Raw genomic sequence first — 20,060 nt, 5'->3', positions numbered from 1 at the left:
AGTCATTAAGGTGGGCCACACCAAGGGAAACAATTTCGGAGGGTGAGTGCTCCCTGGTATACTGTTTCTAATCGTGTGATTAACCTGAATCATGAATAAGGTTAATTTTTGTACCCCACACCTAACATGGGGTGACAAACATAATACTGGAGGTGGATTTCACATGAGCACTAATGTGGGGCCTACCTGAGCTGGTGACCCCTTTTTCTTATATCCATCTCATTTATTAAGATTAATTAAACATTAATTAATAGCCACTTGCAATTATATTAGTTCATTGCCTCTCATGAGAATATCAGGCAATTCCTCTTAGTTATAAATAGGGTACAAGATATGGCTAAGCCCAACGATCATAGCAAAGTTCAAATGGCTCTAAGTATCCTTTTCTCATTTCCCACTTCTTCCCTTGTACGGTTGCCATTGAAAGATTTGAGCCATGGGAACGTGGCCAGGCAGTCAAGATGTCTTGCAGCCATTCAAACTTTGGAGTGGCCCACTCAGAGGCGATCTGCCAATTACCAACCAACCATCTGGAGTAACGAATTCGTTCAATCATTAAGGAGTAATTACATGGTAAGTGTTCTGCTAATGATACTTGAAAGATTGAAGTTTGAACCACCCATCAGGTGGGATCAACTAAAATCTGGCCCTTGCCCAAAAATCATGCAAGTTAAAATTTTAAGTGCGCCACATGTGCATCACATTTTTTTTTAAAGAGAAATTTTATGGAATGGCTGATGGAACTTACAGTGGGGTGTGGATCACATGTTTATGACGATAATTGATGGTTAAAAAGGGATTAATAACATTCCATATCCAATCTAAGGGTGTGGATTATTCAATATTTTGGTTTCTTTGAGTTACTCTTGAAATATCTACCTTCTATCCTATCTTTTGTTTAAAAGATGGACCCATAATTTAGAATAGCTGTCATTGTGGGACCCATGAGTGAAGTGATAAATGAATGAGTTTGCCTTCGTGCAATGAAGAGTTCATGAACAAGGACCCCGATGACGTGTGGGATTATTTTGATATGCTTACTGATCTAAGCCCACTAAGCATACACCAACTCAGTCTATTCTTCTCTATTTCTTGTCAAGCATCATATGATATGATGCAGTAGCTTTGTAGGATTATTTTGATATGCTTGGTGAAAACGCACAATCATGGGATACTTCATCTAAGCCCACTAATCCCAGACCAACTCAGTCTATTCCTCCTTATTTCTCGTCGAGCATCATATGTTATAATTCAGTAGCCTTGCTATCAATTTTTTGAAATTGTATCTGATTATTTGGTAGGCTCCAGCATCTCCGGCCTTTTGTAGCAGCAGGGGCTAGGAATTTTCCAGGGCTGGCCTGCAGTTGGTTAGGACTGTTGGGCCACACGGAGCCTGGTATTGTTTGTTTGTTCAACTGCTGCTTGTTTCTCTCATATAGGTTCTACATTGTTAATTATGCGATAGTCAAGGTCCTGATCTTTTGTTGGCTCCTGTCCGAATGGTTGTTCGGTCCTTTTCTTTCAGCTCAATAACATTTGGGTTATGCAGGGTGACATACACACTACACGAATCAAGAAATTACAGGATGCTGCCAGGCATTTGATTCTAGAAGCATCTGGGCCCTTGGATCAACTCAACCTGATCGACAACATCCAACGTCTGGGGTTGGGGCATCTCTTTAGCATGGAGATCGAAGAAGTACTGAGCACCATATCCACTGATAACAATGACATGGGTATGGCAGACGATGTTCATGGCACAGCTCTTCGATTTAGGCTTCTCAGACAACATGGTTATGAGGTCTCACAAGGTACTCATGCAGTCGTGATGGATTTTCTATTGTCAGGCTGCTTTCCATATAATGAGCTATTAAATCAAGTGGGCCACCCTTTGAATTAGTTAGATCTAGCATCCTGGAGTTTTGGTCCACTGATAAGGTGGGCCTGATGTTGTCGAGTAAATTTGAACCGTTCCCACTTGGAATGGGTACCTTTGTCAATTAAAAGAAAAAGAAAAACAGAAGGTAATGGCCGTGAGCTGATTCTCATGGAAGGTGGTAAGATCAACAGGCTTGCAAAACACACACACACACACACACACACAGATATATATATATATATATATATATATATTTCCAAATGCTTAGCTGCACACCAGTTCGTACCGAATTCATGTGAACTTTTTTGAGAACTCATCATATGTGATGTGACCCCAAAAACTGAATGGCTCAGTGAAGCAACACCTCATGAAACCCCCCAAGCTCAATTTTTACTTTGATCCAAAACTTTGGCAGAGGCATGAAAAATGAAAACAGTTCCTCCTTTGATTTGCATTTCTCTTTGTTATGGCCCACCAGAATTTTAGATCAGGGCGAAAACTTGCCACCCGGGGTTTCATGGGATTCCACATCACATGGGCCGTTTGGATTAAACACCCATGACACGTGTGCAAAGGTGCATAGCTAAGCTTTTCGAGATATATATATATATATAAGCTCAGCTGCACACAAGTTCACACGGAACTCGTTTGAACCTTTTGAGAACTCATCACACGTGGTATGTTTCCAACATCTAAACAGTTCACGTGATGCAACACCCTATGAAACCCCTAGAGCCCAACTTTTACTTTGATCCAAACTATGGTGGGCCATGAAAAAAGAAGATAGTTTCCACCCTTGATTTGCATCTCTCTTTGCTATGGCCCACTAGAGTTTTAGATCAAGGCTAAAATTGTCTCTTGAGGTTTCATGGGATGCCACATCAAATGGACCGTTCAGATTAGACGCCCATGACACATGTGCAAAGGAGAGCATATGCACAATTGAGCTTTATATATATATATATATATATATATATATATATATATATATCCGAATGTTCAGCTACGCACCAATTCACACAGAACTCGTGCAAACTTGGTTGAGAACTCATCATCCGTTATGCAAGTGCAAAATTTGAACAGAGCCAACGTGAAGCAGCACCTCATGAAATCCCCTTCGCCTAATCTTTACTTTGATCCAAAACTTTAGTGCCATGAAAGATCATAACAGTTTCCTCCCTTGATTTGCATTTCTCTTTTCTATGGCCCACCAAAATTTTAGATCAATGTGAAAATTTGTCCATTGGGGTTTCATGGGATTTCGCATCACATGGACTGTTCGAATCAGATGCATCTAATCCGAATTATATATATATATATATATATATATATATATATATATATATATATATATATATATATATATATATATATAGTGATGCTGTTCCGATGCCTATACATGATCAAGACTGTTGATATGAGGTGACCTTTTGCCATGTACAGAGGCTCTAACTTACACCATTGATTTCAAAATTTACCTTTCAATCCAAGATTGACTGAAATCTGTGAGCCCTACAATGATATATGTGTTATATCAACACCGTCCATCCACTTTGAAAGAGAATTTTAGAGCTTGGGCCCAAAAATGAGGCAGAACCAAAGACCAGGTGGACCACAACACAGAAAGCAGTGGAGATTGAATGCATACCATTGAAAACTTCTTGGGGGCCAAATTGTTTTGGAACCACCTGATATTTGCATTTTCCAGGTCTATGTGACCTTATGAACAGGTTGGATAGCAAACAAAAATCATGGTGAGCCCTAGGAAGGTTTTAACACCATTCCCACTTCTTTCTTTAGTGTGGTCCACTTATGTTTTGTATCTGCCTTATTTTTGTACCCATGCCCTAAAATAATCTCAAAACACGAATGACTGTTGTGAATATAACACATACATCATACCTCATGGTGGGGCTCACGAAACCTAGTGACGTGAGTGAGGTCACTGGTGTGCACACAAGCTGAATTTAGGCATATATGAAGAGGAACAACTGAAATCCATACATTTTTCAAATAATAAAATTTGAAGCAAGTGATGAAGAAAGCAAACAGAAACCTGATTTTAAAATATGGTATTTGAAATGCAATGCAACTTAATACCATCTAATCCCGTGTGCCTAACAGGCCCCAAAACATCTCCCTGTACATCTAGCTCTCATGTACAGTGATCAGGATTGTAAATTTGAAGGTTGCCACATTGATGGGTCACACCTTAATATCCAACGAATTAACGGGATTTGGCTGCCCTGCTCATCTGATGAGTGGCCACAGGAAGGGATATTTTGCTCAGAGCAGTAATCTCTCAATGAGTCCAGGGTAACATCTGAGTGGTGAGTCCCTAACTGTGGGGTTATCCTTGATATATTTGTTGTACATCCATTCCATTCATCAGTTTTTCCAGCTCATTTCAAGGCATGGTCTGAAAAATGAAGCAAATCAAAATCTCAAGGGGACCACACCACAGAAAACAGTGGTCATTGAACGTCCACCATTAAAAATTCTTAGGGCCCACCATAATGTTTATTTGCCATCCAACCTATTGATTAGGTCACACAGACCAATGAAGGAAAAATACAAGTATCACCTTGATCCATTATGTTTATTTGCCGTCCACTCAAGGTTTGGATCTGCTTCATTTTTAGGTTCAGGGCCTAAAATGAGCTGGACAAACGAGCGATGGAGTGGATATATAGACATAAAGGTACGCCCCACGGTCAGTGCCTAACCCATTAAGCAGTTACCCCAGACATCCCACACCTAATCCGCCTCATAAGTACACTGTACATATCTGCCACCCCTAGGGTGAGAAAGGACTGATGCTTATTTTCTGTCCGTAGACCTATATAAGTTGGGCTTAGTGTTTAGTGATCCAAACAATTGTTGATATTAAGTATTTTATGAAAAATTAAAAAAAAAAATCCTCAAAAACACTGAATTTATAAAAAAGGCCTTGAATATTTTGAATTTTCAAAAGTATCTTCTTATCATATAGGCTGGATGGCAGACCCATCTTGATTTGTCATCAGACTATCTAAAAGGTGCACTCAACCATGATAATCAAATACCTAAAAATTGGGCTAATCCAATTATCAGGTGGCCACATGTGGAATTGGAGATTCTTGAGGGAGATATGTTATTTACTATGATGTAGGCTACCTAATAATCGGCTCAGGCTAATTTTTTGGTCCTATGATGATCATGGTTGGTTCCACTTGTTTGACAGGTCAGATGCCATAAGGAAATAGATAAAAAATCATAAGCCATCTAATGAGGAGCAACAAAGAAACAATGGAGGAAAAAATAAAAAATAACAACTAGTCGTATTTTCTAACTTTAGGTTGCATTCTTGATGGGCAGATGTGTTCAGTAGGTTCATGGATGAGATGGGCCATTTCAAGGAGGGCCTTTGCATGGATACAAAGGGAACGTTGAGCTTGTATGAAGCCTCACATCTAGCTTTAGAAGGAGAAGCTACCTTGGATGAGGTTAAAGCTTCCACAAGCAGATATCTCAAGGGTCTCACGCAGGCCATAAACCCAAACCTTGGAAGGCTAGTACAGCATGCATTGGAGCTTCCTTTGCACTGGAGGATGCCAAGGTTAGAGGCTAGGTGGTACATAGACGAATACGAGAGAATGGAGGACATGAACCCAATTTTGCTTGAACTAGCCAAGCTGGATTTCAACATGGTGCAAGCTATCCATCAAACAGATCTTAGGAAAACATTTCGGTAATGATCCTATCCGTTATTCTTGGTCCCTTCTTTTCAGTTAAACATGGGTGGTTGCTGCATCCTTCATCTTGGCCGTTTACAAGCCGACCACCAATTGAAATGTTGGATCTGTCCAATCAGCCATGTTTTGGGGCAGGATACATCCATGGCAAGCCCCCACATTCCTGTTCTTTGATCCAAACCGTCCAAATTATGGACCCTACTAGATCACAAATGACACAGAGATGATGATCCTAAATGACCATTTGATGGCTACCGAATACCTGGAAAATGTCCATGTCTTTTTTTACTACAATTGCATACAGAAAATGTCCATGTATTTGATAGCATTAAAAAATTAACAGGCCGAACTATTGATGTTAACATGTTTTCCCTTGTTTTCCAGCTTTTGAAACATTGAATTTGATCTTTCTAGGTGGTGGGCCAAATCGGGACTAAGGGAAAAGTTGAGCTTTGCTAGAGACCGTATGATGGAGGACTTTTTGTGGAGTGTTGGATTGATTTCTGAGCCCCAGTTTGGACATTGCAGGGAAGTACTCACGAAAATTATTCAATTCATACTAATCATTGATGATGTTTACGATATCTATGGTTCCTTGGATGAACTAGAGATCTTTACAGATGCCATTGAAAGGTTTGTATGACTATTTCCTCCAGATTATGCAACCCACTGATATCAATTACATTCTACTAATCAGGCATTCAATCTCTACATGACACATGCTTCAAATCTCGCACACTCGTACCATGGATGGGCCATACCTTAAAATCATACCAATTGGATGATTTTATAAACCAATTGTGGTGATTTAATGATTAATAGTAGCTTAGTGGGTATGTAGATAAAGAGGAGATCATCATGTTCTTTTCAAGAATAACCTTGGAATCCATAAGAAGAACAAAATCTCTAAAAACAAGATAGAAAATTGACATTATAAAATGAAGTCCTCATTATAATATATTTGACGTGCTTGTATAAGTAAAAGAAGCCCTAGATTACTAATTTAACCTGAAATAGGACACTTTCTCAAAATAGAAAGGCATCTAATCCCACTAAAACTCTTAAGCAACCCTTAGATGACTAAGGAAAGACTTTGAATCAACACTTAGCTCTTAAAATCCTAAAAATAGAAGGAATAGTGCGTACTAAAAAAAATAAGTTTTAGCTTAAAATAAAAAATTGATCCATGAGACAATTGAATTTTAAAGGCAATTTTTGGGGCAACAAGCATTGAGTGGTTGTCTAGGCGTAAAGCTCGTTGATATATAGCTTTCCTACAACTTATTATACACAAAAAATGGATAACAAGTCACAAAGGTTATGACCCTCTTAAGCTATAGTAAACATTTATATTATTTTTGCCCTAATGCAACTCTCCGACATAATTTTGTTCTATCATGGTTGTCCATGAAGTCATCCACTGCTAGTACTATATCAATCCCCTTTGCTTAATGAAATCACCCTCTCATGTTCGTTGGTTGTGATTGCTCCTCTAGTAAATGATACTCGAACAAATATATAATGTTGGATGTTTGCGATATCGCTAAGTTCTTAGGGAGATCAACAACACGTGTTGTCACTAATCTAATTATGAGGTACCTGGCTTCTCCAATCTTCTTATCCTTTAGCTTATTATATGTTATCATGGGAAAACACTCTTTCTTTAAATGAACCATCACCTGCCAACTTCCTGACAATAATTCTCTTTCGCTTGTTAACATCTTCCTTCTATTTGGTGTTAGACTCTTCTAAATTCTCTTGATATGCACTGTCACCATCTTCTCTGCCATGTATGCTTGGGAATATGATCATACACTATCTCAAAAGGAGACTTCCCTATAGATCTATTCTAAATGTTGTGCAAGCAAGCACAACCTGAACAAGAGAATTTTCTTGAGCATATCACTATAGAGACATTCTATAATGTTTCCCAACATTAATTAGTTCTCCACCTCCATTGGTCATTTGTCTGGGAATGATACACATTGTTATACTACAATAGCATATCAAATTACCTCCTTAGAGTCCTCTAGAAATAACTAAGAAATCTTGTGTGCCATGATCTAAAGTAATTATCTTGGCAATGCCATGCAAAAAGATTGGATACATTTATTGCATCCATCGACTTATTGCATGAGATAAAGTATGTTGTTTTCGAGAATCTATGCACCACCATGATTATAGAATCCATACCTCATTGAGTTTGCAGAAGACATAACATACTATCCACAAACAAATCTACTAATGGCGCATTTAGTACTAGTAAAGGGGTGTAGAGAATAATGTTTTGGGACTATTTCTTAGCTGCTTAGCATATATGGCATCTTTGCATAAACTTGCCAACATCCCTCTTCAATTGTGGCTAGTAATGTCACTTCTCAACAATGGTGATGCTAGGATCATGCCCTAAGTGTTCACAAAATCCTTCTCCATGCAACCCCTTAATAACGTGTTCCAGAAAAGTACACCTAGGAATACATATTGATTCCCCTTATAGAGGTAATCCTCTTGTACATGTAATGTGCCCAATTTGCTCCATCAAAGACTTGGCTCATTCATCCTTAAAGTCTTCATCTTCTGTACCCTTTAATCTCTTTGCTCAAAGTGACTCATAAATAAGCCCTCGTACTTAATGCATTGACTACCTTATTCCGCTAGCCTGACTTGTGCTTCAATTTAAAAGTATATTCTTATGGAAAAGATATACATCTAGCATGTATAAAATTTATGGTGGACTAATGTAGTAAAAAAATCACTCCACCTCCATGATCCAGTTGAGAAATTTCTTAATGTGATGATGCACACTGAAGGAAAGGAGATATACATTAAGTTGATAGGCTTAATCTTATTCAGTGCCTTCTCACCCTTGATGTTGGAGGATAATATTGTCCTCCATATCAACAATGGACTCACCGTTAAAAGTTTGCGATTTAAGATTTGTGTGGGTATTAGATCTATTAAACGATAAATTGGCTAACTGCACGCCTCTTCAACCATCTTTTATTGTTCATTACTGCAGATGAATTTGTGCCCCATGGTCTTGGTCAATTGAGTAACTGCCACTTGCAACTCCAGCTCCTGGATGACTCTTTGCAAGACGCTAAATTTTCCCTAGTCACTAGTTGATTCCTTAAAACATTGTCCAAAGAATTTTTGCTGCCTAATCTATATTAAAAGTTATAACCAAGGAAAAATATTGCTATGATGCCAAATAACATAGTGGGTGTACTACGGAGAAAATATCATCATCCTTTTATTGAGAATATCCCTTGTATCTACGAAGAGGGAAATCTCAAAAATGGTAGATAAAATTAATATTATTAAATGAAGTACTAATTATAACGTATTAAACAAAAGAAGCCTTAGATTCCTAATCTGACTCAAAATAGGACACTTTTTCAAAATAGTAAAAATTACTAAAAATAGTGAAAAGTCTAATTCTATCTGAACTCATTAAAAAGAACTAAACTCTATAACACAATTAAACTCTTAAAACCCTAAAAATAAAATATAACTTGCTAAAAATAGTAAATTTTATCTTAATACCATAATTTGACCTAGAGAATAATTGAATTTATTGAAGCCCCTTTTGGGTTAAATAAGCTTTGGTGGTTGGCTAAGGTGTAGAGCTTAGTGATAGTTTTCAAATAATATATTATATGCATATAAATAATCAGCCATTAAGTTATGGCCGTTGAAAGTTATGAAGAACATTTAAACATTTTTACCCTAGTTGAATGATGTGGAGCAGGTTGCGAACACTTTTATTTCCAAGATATATCAGAGAAGGCCCAATCGGAAGCAGAAGTCATCAAGACCTTAGAACTTTAAAACAAGCATATCTCACAAATAGAAATGAGTTACTCGACGTACCATATATGATTTTGGGGTAGGACGAGCTACTTTAGCCAACTAACCTAGCATAGTCAGCTTCCCCATGTTGAATTTGAGAGATTCAGATCGACGGTTGAATTCCCTATTTATTTCCATTTTTACTATTTTTAGTAAGTTTTGGTTTTATTGTAACTCTTCATTCGTTGGGCTTTAGGAGTTGTGTCCAACATGAAAAGTGCTTAGAATAATTAGGAGAATAATGCAATCAAGTCAAATGGGATGCTTACTATAAATAGTAAATTTACTATTTATAGTAAGTTATAAATTTTTGGGAGTTTGAGTTGGAGTTTGATTCTGAAACTTCTTCCAAGTTTTAGTATCCCTATTTACAGGGTTGTAAATTCGTTTTTATTATCTACTAATAAAATTTCAAAATTTTTAGAATTTATTTTTATTTTCTTATTTTCCTACGTGGATTCGAGGGATCTATGTGAGGAATCTAGAGAAGCTCTATGGATTTGGAGTAGTTATCCCCTTGAGGAAGACGATGATCGACCTCATCACGTTCATCCCTGCGTCAATTGGTATCAAAGCGAAAACTCCCCTCGGATCGATGACAAATAACGAAGGTATGAATCAAAATCCTGTGGACGGTGATCCAGTGATTCATTATCTTTTAAAAGGAATGGAAGCTTTCCACCAAGAGAGTCAGTTGACTATGCAAGGGCTGCAAGTAACCCTCGACCATATTGCAGATGCGTTAATTCTGCATCGAGCCTAAGGCGATGCTCAACTGCCCGTGGTCATTGTACGAAACAACCTCGATTTCCTCATAGCACCAATCGATAATGGTGAATCGCATGCCACTACTTTGAACATGAGGAAGTCACTGTATATGCCAAATATAGAGATAAATTTACAACGACACAACATCTTTCGAACAAGGTGTATTGTATACCAAAAAGTCTGTATTGTACTCATCAATGTCAGGAGCGGTAAGAGACTCGTGTTGAAAAAAATGGTGGAAAAGCTACAGCTAAAAACAGAAAGACATCCATCTCCATATACGATTAGATGGATCAAGGATGTTAACAAAACAGAGGTAACCAAATGGTGTCATATATCCTTTTCTATTGGTAAATATTATAAGGACGAAGTAATGTATGACATAGTCGACATGGAAGTTTGTCATATATTACTTGGTCGACCATGACAATATAATATTGATGCTAGGCATAGAAGCTAGGATAACGTATTTATATTTATTAAAGATGATAAAAAGATTATCATTGCCCTTATGGCAACAAAGAACCAACTTAAGACTTTTAAAGTTGAGGAACAGTCTCTTCTAACTGAATAGGATTTTGTAAAACAATCTGAGATAACAGGAGATGGAGATGAATTATTTGAAAAAGAAAAATAGATGGAGCCTATGAACATCCCAGATGATTTGAGACCAGTATTGCAGGAGTTCAAGGCGATTGTGCTCGATAAACTCCCTAATAAATTGCCTCCTATACGAGATATACAAAATCATATTGATCTCATATTTAGAAACAAGTTTGCCTAATTGCCCATATTATTAGAAAGGATGCGAGATTTTGTAGGTACAAGTAAAGGAACTGATCCATACTAGTCAAGTCAACGAGAGCATGAGTACATGTATTGTGTCAGCTCAAGAGCTTAATGCAAGATCCAAGGAAAATTTTGATAAACATTGACACCAGAAATCATTTGAGTATCATGAGCGAAGACCCTTGAGTAACTTGAGGACAACTTTTTTCCATGTGAAAGGGTCTGATGTAGGACGTGACATTGATAGATTCCTAGCATGGTTGAACCAAAAGAAGGTGAACCATAAATTAGCCATAACTTTTGATCTGGGTATCGTTACGGGGCGCGCATGACCGAGTATCATGAACCAAAGCAGGACAAGTTCTTTTAACTGGAGGGGACTGACATAGAGCAGGTTGCGGACACTTTCATGTCCAAGACAGATCAAAGAAGGCCCAATTGGAGGCAGAAGTAATCGAGACAGTCAAAACCTTAAAATAGGTATATCTCACAAACCGGAATGAGTTACTCAACGTACCATATATGATTTTAGGGAAGAATAAGTTAATTTAGCCAAACAACTTGGCTTTGCTAGGTTGCCCATGCCAAATTTGTGAGATTCAAATTGACGATCGAATTCCATGTTTATTTCCATTTTTACTATTTTTAGTAAGTTTTGGTTTAATTGCAACTCTTCATCCATTGGGCTTTAGGATTTGTGTCCAACATGAAAAGTTCTTAGAATAATTAGGAAAATAATGTGGTCATGTCAAATAGGACACTTACTATAAATAGTAAATTTACTATTTATAGTAAGTTAGGAATTTTAGGGAGTTTGAGTTGGAATTTGATTCTGAAACTTCTTCCAAGGTGTGGTATCCCTATTTAAAGGGTTGTAAATTGTTTTTATTATCTATTAATGAAATTTCAATTTTTCTAGAATTCATTTTTATTTTCTTGTTTTCATCCATGAGGGATCTCTATGAGGAGTCCAGAGAAGCTCCGTAGATTCAGAGTAGTTATCCCCTTGAGGAAGACAGTGATCGACCTCATAATGTTCATCCCTGCATCATCAAGGCTTTGGGCCTGATTGCTTTTTATCTTAGCTGTGCATGAAGTCATCTGTCACCTGTACAACATTAATATTTGCCTCTACTATATATAATGTTTATGGTGTTTGGTCATTTAATCCTTACAGTTATTTACAGGGATGAATGTAAAATTTTAAATTTGAAAAAGGAAAATGATGTAGGGCAATTAACCACTTGATCTAAAAGCTCGAATTGATTGAGATTATGGGATTGGTATATCCTATTGTTTGTCTTTGTCTCATGGGCATAGTTTGGTGATGGAATCTCTGCCAATTATTATAGTTCTCCTTCATTGAGAATTAGGTCAATGGAAGTTCAGATTTGATTTTATTAATATATTTTCCAATTGGATAGGATTTGACTACAATTTAAATTGTGTTACTTGAATCAAGTGAGAGGGCTCCCTGATTACTACAGGTGGATCCTTAGCACCCTAGTTCTCACCTTTAAATTCTTAGTTTTAATTACTTAATTCACAATTACTCTCTCAATTACTTTAGAGTTAGTTTTACATCTTCTTCCAGTTAATTTCAGAAAAGCACAAGATCAGTCCATGTGGATTTGACCTCGGTCTTACCGACATTATTACTACATCGCGACCCTACACTTGGGGTTGTGAACATATTTTTGGACATCTCATGGGTTATGACCTCGGTTAAACCCCCCTCGTAGGCCCTAAATCACATGGGTACCGCCTCACACGGGTGGGGCCCGCCTCACATGAGCTACCCACTCCAATTAATTTCAGAAAAACGTAACCGTCAGTCCCCGGCAACGGCGCCAAAAACTTGTTCACTCCCCAAGTATAGGGTTGTGATGTAGTAATAAACTCGGTGAGACCGAGGTCGAATCCCAAGGGACTGAAACCTGTATGTTATCTGAAACTATGTATAACTAGAACTAGACTAAGATGAAATCTAAATCGATTGTAGTTTGAGGAATAATGGTAAAATATTAATCTAAATTTTAAGGAATTCAGAGGAAGAAAACTAAGAATTCAGAGGATCCACTTATAGAGATCAGGGAGATCTTATGCCTGCTTCAAGAACTCAACTGGACTTAGAGTCTCATCTTCATCCAGTTGAAGGGTATAACCATGAAAATCAAACTAAACTTTCTTTGATCTAGTTTTCAAGTGATGAAAGGTATATGAATTAGAATGAATTCCATCACCAAACCATGCCCAGGAGATAAAGCAAACCACTAAATTAAACTAATTAACAACCAATCATAAGATGTATGAAGGTTAGGAAGGGTACCGTCATCCGACCATGCCCAGGAGACAATGGTGAATAATAGGGCTTCCTGATATCATACTCATCAAAAGGAAAGGAACATGCTCAAAGCCATTGCAGACCCATTGTAATTTTAGTCACAACAGACCATTAAAAACTAAAAACATTTTCTTAATTAAACCAAAATCAACATCAATTTAGTCTAAACAAAAGGCACAGCAAAAAGTCTCTCATCACGCTACAAGCTTCACCTCTTAGCCCTAGCTAGCTAAGAGGTCTAACTTAGCATGACGATAAGGCTAAACATCTTAAATAAAATCAAAATCAAAATCAAAAGAGAATACTCTCTGTCTCTGCCTGCTCGACGTCAAGCCAATCGAACTCCTCCACGTTCCAAACTTCCTTGATCGGATCTGATACCCTCCTTCCTCTCTCAAACTCCCTTTTATAGCCAGCAGGTGGTGGCTGCGTCGGTTGAAGTGGCTGCTGTAACCGAGTCGGAAACCCTCTGTTTACGCAACAGAATCAAAAGAGAGGATCTTACGCATCTATGATGATTGGTGGGCCCAAGATTGATGTCAGACAAGAAATCCACTCCGTCCAGTGGGTTCACGTCGAATTTTTGGTCTGAAATGGACCGATTAGGCTTGAATTCGGCATGGCCCATGAGATTTATGCTTTTACCATTCGTCCACTTTTTAGATGGTTAACAACGGATCTCTATTGTTTCTTATAAATTTATCACTAGGCTTATATAAGAGGACCCTTGGTCTCTTACTGGACAGTTCGGATAGGACCGTTAATGTCCGATGGTGGCCCACAACACTTCATCCGATGCCCAGTGCGAAATAGAGCAGCGTAGTTGACGCTATGACGATGGTGGGCCCATTTATCGGCTTTGAAGGAGAAATCCACTCCATTCATTGTGTTACTCTCGAAAAATCAGTAATAAATAGGTAGTTTCGTATTGGATTCGGTGTGGTCCACAAGATCTTCTGTGCTACCGTTCATCTTGCATGTGGCTGAGATGTTCACACATATGCTTGCATGGTGGAGAAGGGACACCTAGGCATGGGTTGTGGCTGCCCCACGGGACGAATGGACGGTGCAGATCATAGAAATGGATGATGGGTGGGGCCCACAAGCGAAAACTGACGGATGGACTTCTGTCCGTTGTCCCTATGCACCAAGAAAGATGGGTTAGCCCGTCTTTGACCGGGCTGCCCGTCCAGTGCACGGCGGCTGTGCGTGTGTTGTGCACACGCACCATGTAAGGTGGGTCCCTCCTTGATGTATACGACAAATCCGCTCCGTCCATTCCTTTTCCAATGTGCCATTAAACAATACCATGTTTGTAAATCCAGGCAATAACTGGGGTCTAATATGTAATATTTGACCCTCAACATTAATTACCCCCGGTGAGGAGTCTCGAACACGAGACCTCACACTCCGATATCAATTTGATGTAGGACAATTAACCACTTGATCTAAAAGCTCGAATTGATAGAGCATGGTGAATTAATCCCTTTATCTCATAGCCCAGTCCCCACATCTCATAAGTTAGGATCTTGGCCGAACCTCCCTCGTGGGCCCCAAATCACATGTGTATTGCCTCACACGGGTGGGGCCCACCTCACACGAGCTGCCCACCCGAGTGTGCCCCTGCATCCCAGATGTAACCCCACTCGAGCCCGGTGTGAAAATGTCTCTGCATTAGAAATTGCAATATGTGTTACCTTCATCCAAGGGTATCTTTATCATTTCAATCCTGTCGTGAGAGTAGGATGCTCCCACATTCCTCTTCTTTAACCGCAATGACAACATTGTATTAGAAATCTGGGCAAGAAATATGTATATTGGACCCACGAAAATGATTTTTTGATATAAATTCTGTAGATTTGTTGGGCAGGCTCATTTTAGGACATCCCAAAAAAGTGGATGGTGGACCACTCTTACATTTTGTTATTTATTTGCTGTTATCCATTGTTTTTAATCGTGTGGCCCAAATGATAAATGAACTATGTAATCCTTATTGTAAATTGGTTGGATGTCGCTCTCGTACAACAATATTGAAATCCTCATTGTGGGGCCAACATATTAAAAGGGTTGGACGTCACTAATTGTCCACCCAACTTGAACTTGAGACCTGTGTGTGTGTGCGTGCCCTTACGCACGAGTGTGTGATTCACTAGCTATCATTCATGGAAAAAAAAAAAAGAAAAAAACCTTTTATGTAATTATAACTCTTTTTTGTAACTATAGCTCTACTGTAACTAACAATACATTTTAAGGCCATTGATTAAACTGTATTCCTTGAGTGTTGATCATGCTTCCAATCTGGACTGTTCAGGTGGGATATTAATGCGATGGTACAACTTCCACAATATATGAAGATGTGTTTTCTAGCTCTCTACAACACTGTCAATGAAATAGCTTATAACATATTAAAGGAGCAGGGCTTGGACATCGTACCACACCTAAAGAAAGTGGTATTGCTCCAGTTTTATTTTATTTGGATTTATGCATACAAAAGGCCAGTCTCCTATGCGAGCTTCCTAACATTAATTTCTTTGATAAATGTGACCATATATACAACGTACATGTTGCATGCATGTACATCAATCAGATCTGAATCGCTGGCCCCATTATGGATGGAGCATATAGGTTAGAATATATTACCGGAGCATATATATAATGAAAATTGGAACGACCGAACAATCTAAAGCATCTATTATACACTATTGAATTTGGATAGCTTACCATTTTAGTTGGACCTGTCTTTTTTCTGTCTGATATTGGAGGGTTAGGATAATTATTTTCACCGTCCACAATGGGGTCCATGATTTGAATGTTCTGATTTGATGCACATGTACTTCTAAACCATCACGTGTGTGTGATGTCCAACTCCATCCAATAGGTTAGCCCACCCATGAGGATCGCCTTGTGCAAAAATCAGTGGCAAGCACTCATAAAGTGGTTCACACAAAATACAAGTGTGTTCTGGCTGATGAGTGGATTGGACTGGTTTCTACATGAGGTGATTCTCGTGGTGGGTCCAACCAATTGGTGATTGTCATAACTTGGAGACTCCGACGGATAAAAGCCGTCGGGGAATTGACCCCACAACCGTACACATCTGCTCATTACAAAAAGCTATACAATCGATATACCTCTATGCCTTACAAGACCCATGTTGTCTACCATAACCACCCCTCTAACAACCCTAGGGGGAGCCCTTGAGATAAACTGCTGGTTTTCAGCACTTGCTCTCTACTTTGGCCAGAATTTCTGCCACAAAATTCCATTCTTTCGAAATGTGACTAACTCTCACGTCCATGCTGCCCATAAATTGATGGATTCTCTTCCACCAAATCTTAGTCACCCAAGGACTTGACACTCCTAACAGAAGGCAATTCACCACCACAATAGACTCATTTTGAACATCTATGCTGGTGATGCCTAGAGAAGCACATATCCTAAGACCATCATAAAGGGCCTTTACTTCAGCAACAGTGTTAATATCCTTGCCGTAGTAGTGGTGGAAAGCTTAAACAACATCATCTTTATCATTTCCACAACCAACCCCACCTCATCGGGAACTTGGGTTCCCACGGAAGACCCATCCACATTCAGTTTGAATCAACCCTAGAGAGGTGCCTGGACCATCTGCCCTGAATGACTTTCTTTAATTTCGACAGCCTGATGTGAGTTCCAACAGATGAGAATTCAATGACATTTAAGAGAGAAAACTTACTTTCTTGCTCAAAAAATAAACCTGAACATTAAGACCTTCAAATCTGGCCTCTATCATAAACCCTAGCCATCTTCTATTCACGCTCTTTTTCCAATTCATTGGAAAGAGCTATATTCTCTATAGTCCTACTCCACGAAGGCCCCTTGTTCTTCAAATGGGCTGGATGTTGCATGAACATGACATGCTGAAAGCTTTCCAATGGGTGGATGGCATCTAACTCGCCAGAAATCAAACAGAATAGCTGTCACAGATGGAGCTTGCTTTTTGGGCCCATTTCAAGGCCCAATGGAAAATTGTGATTTGGTGGTACATCCAAACTGGGCCTGGTACCTCTTTTCCATAACAAACCGTCTAATATCCGTTGAAATGTTATGTTTATTGCAGTGGGCTGATTATTGCAAAGCAAACCTGTTGGAAGCAAAATGGTACAACAACAGTTACACCCCTGGGCTTGAAGAATATCTGAGCAATGCATGGGTTACAGCATCTGGCCCCATCATTCTGTTTCATGTATATTTTTTGATGGGAGAAAACATAACAAAGGAGGCTCTAGATTGCATTGGAAGCTACCCAAATCTGATACGCTGCCCATCTATTATCTATCGACTCACCGACGATCTGGAAACTTCAGCGGTATGTATCTCATGATCTACATTAGGTAAAAATGGATTTATAAATGAGCTGGGACGAACGTTTCCTAGGCTGGATTCATGAGCAACATATCTAAGAACTGGCCTAGTGCTACTCCAGAACTCCAGAACTGACTAGGTTAGACCAGGACTGACTGGAAAATAGTCATTCTGGTGGGCTGAGTTCTTGGGCTCAACTTAATAGCTACTGGTGCTAAAAACAGATTGGGCCTCACATTCTCTCTCTCTGTCTGTCTCTCTCTCTCTCTCTCTCTCTCTCTCTCTCTCTCTCTCTCTCTCGGCTTTATAAGAAGGCCGTGTTTGGTTTGCAATTTTTAACTGGTTTTATACTTACCACGAATGGAAAACCGTGAAATTAAAACAACGGATTTTTCAAAAAAAATCCTTCAAAATACTGATTTTACCAAAAAATTAAAAAAAGCTTCCATCAACCGAATTTTAGAGGTAGTGATTCTTGGGGAATGAATTTACTAAATTACTCATTTATGTTTTTTCTTTAAAAAATGATAAACTTGACAATTACAGACCTGCAAGGAAAGTGTATGAAATTCAACCTGTCCAACGTATGCACCCCACCAGAACGATTACGCAAACAAAAAAATCAGGTCCATCAAATCATCAGTTGGGTTATGCGTGAACTTAGTTGTTTATGGGCAGTGCATATTATTTCCTATGATGTGACCCACCTTTGGGTTTGATCAGCCACAGTTCGTTTGATCTTTGTGATAGGATTCACCTGCTGGATGTCATCAACGTGAGCCCACAATTCCCATCTTTTTCATCCTTTTAAAGAGAGAAAGTAGACAATTTTATAATTTCATCCCTTGCAAGACTCTCCACACTACTGGTTGAGATCCTTTTCATCTTGGGAATTGTTTGTTGGGTCATCATGTTTCCAGAATTGGCCTCACATCAATGGTCTAGATCATGGAACCATGGCACACACTAGCCCAGATGTCCCATTTGGACACTGATTAATCAAGATCTCATTATTTCTCTCACAGTATTTCCCTTTCAATTTTGAGTCCCGGTTTTAAAACAATGGTTATTTATCAATTGGGAAGATCAATTTAGTAAGAAAGAGAGGTCCATGGAATCTTTATATCAACCGCTAATCTTTTTTTTCTTTTTTTTTTTTAAATTTTTTTTTTAATTTCTAATCTTGGATAAGATTTTGGTAATCATTTGGGCCCATGTAATTTTTGAACCACTTACTATCTAAAGTACTTTAGATTAGATGGACGGTCCTGATTCATATATCACACTGCCATGCATGCTGGGAAGAGATGGCCAGACCCCATTCACCCCCCCCCAACAAAAAAATAAATAAATAAAAAAAATAAATTTACTTTCATCTTAATTGTATTGTTTGCTCATTCAGAACGAACGAGAGAGAGGTGATGTGCCAAAATCAATCCAATGTCACATGCACGAGACAGGTGTTTCTGAAGATGTTGCGCAAGAGTACATAGGAGGTCTAATCAATGACACGTGGAAGAAGATAAATGAAGATCTTGATCTTGTGGCCAACTCTCCATTCCCCAAGTCTCTTGTGGGTCCCTCCATAAATCTTGCAAGGATGGCCCACTGCATGTACCAATATGGTGATGGATATGGTGTTCCAGACCAGCACACCAAGGACCATATCAAGTCATTACTGGTCCAACCTATTCCGCTTGAGTAGAGATAAGCCCTCCAGTACACATAGCAAGCATGTACTGTTATTGAGACTGTTGGTCTGGTGGGCCATGGCATGAACGGCCAGAATAATAATAAATAAATAAAAAGTGAGGGGCGCAGGCTGTCATAGACATCTGATTAGTGAGGCTGCAAAAGGAACGGTTAGATCAGTAGTCTACATTCAACATTACAAAGTCGCATCAACGGGAAGGTAGAAGTTCTCGGTAACTGCATAGTCCATCAACAGGATGGCTCACTAGATCAACGGTTATGATTTCTGCAACTGTTTGCCAAGTGTACACCGAAGAGGAAGCTGTAGTAGTATTTGTGTTTTCAATGTTATGTATGGACACCTGAAAAAGGAAAAGAAATGAAAAAATAATAATTGTCCAATAATAATTTCATAAGAACCTTTGCAACATCTATGCAATATTTGAGCTATTGTTTGGATGGTAAGTTGAAATTTAGGGCGTGTTTGGTATCTCCAATCGAATTCAATAAGAGCTACTCTAATAATAGATAGAGGATTAAGACTTTCTGTTTTACCATTTAATTAGTAAGAAATAATCTTTTTGATAAAATCACTTTCAAAATTAAGCTAAAACTGTCATTTAAAATAATAGTGATTGTAAAATATTCAAATAAGAGC

The 20,060-nt window shown here is 38.6% G+C and overlaps 1 protein-coding gene across 1 annotated transcript; it reads left to right on the top strand.

The window, feature by feature from the left end:
* Positions 1 to 333: 333 nt before the first annotated feature.
* On the top strand, positions 334 to 19,625 carry LOC131220240 (alpha-terpineol synthase, chloroplastic-like). Its single transcript, XM_058215198.1, has 8 exons — positions 334 to 626; positions 1,302 to 1,401; positions 1,550 to 1,811; positions 5,237 to 5,609; positions 6,028 to 6,246; positions 15,678 to 15,816; positions 17,466 to 17,714; positions 19,113 to 19,625. Exons 1-8 carry the CDS (start codon positions 334 to 336, stop codon positions 19,413 to 19,415), a joined length of 1,938 nt encoding a protein of 645 aa, XP_058071181.1. The 3' UTR covers positions 19,416 to 19,625.
* Positions 19,626 to 20,060: the final 435 nt, after the last annotated feature.

This window comes from Magnolia sinica, chromosome 12, assembly GCF_029962835.1.
Source record: "Magnolia sinica isolate HGM2019 chromosome 12, MsV1, whole genome shotgun sequence".
NCBI lineage: Eukaryota > Viridiplantae > Streptophyta > Magnoliopsida > Magnoliales > Magnoliaceae > Magnolia > Magnolia sinica.
This window is presented reverse-complemented; position numbering and strand designations above follow the sequence as displayed.

Excerpts from the sequence above, each read along its gene's own strand:
- LOC131220240 (XM_058215198.1), top strand. The coding sequence starts at position 334 with ATGGCTAAGCCCAACGATCATAGCAAAGTTCAAATGGCTCTAAGTATC. Across the intron at positions 6,247-15,677 it reads TTTACAGATGCCATTGAAAG|GTGGGATATTAATGCGATGG; the intron begins GTTTGTATGACT and ends TGGACTGTTCAG. Across the intron at positions 15,817-17,465 it reads TACCACACCTAAAGAAAGTG|TGGGCTGATTATTGCAAAGC; the intron begins GTATTGCTCCAG and ends TGTTTATTGCAG.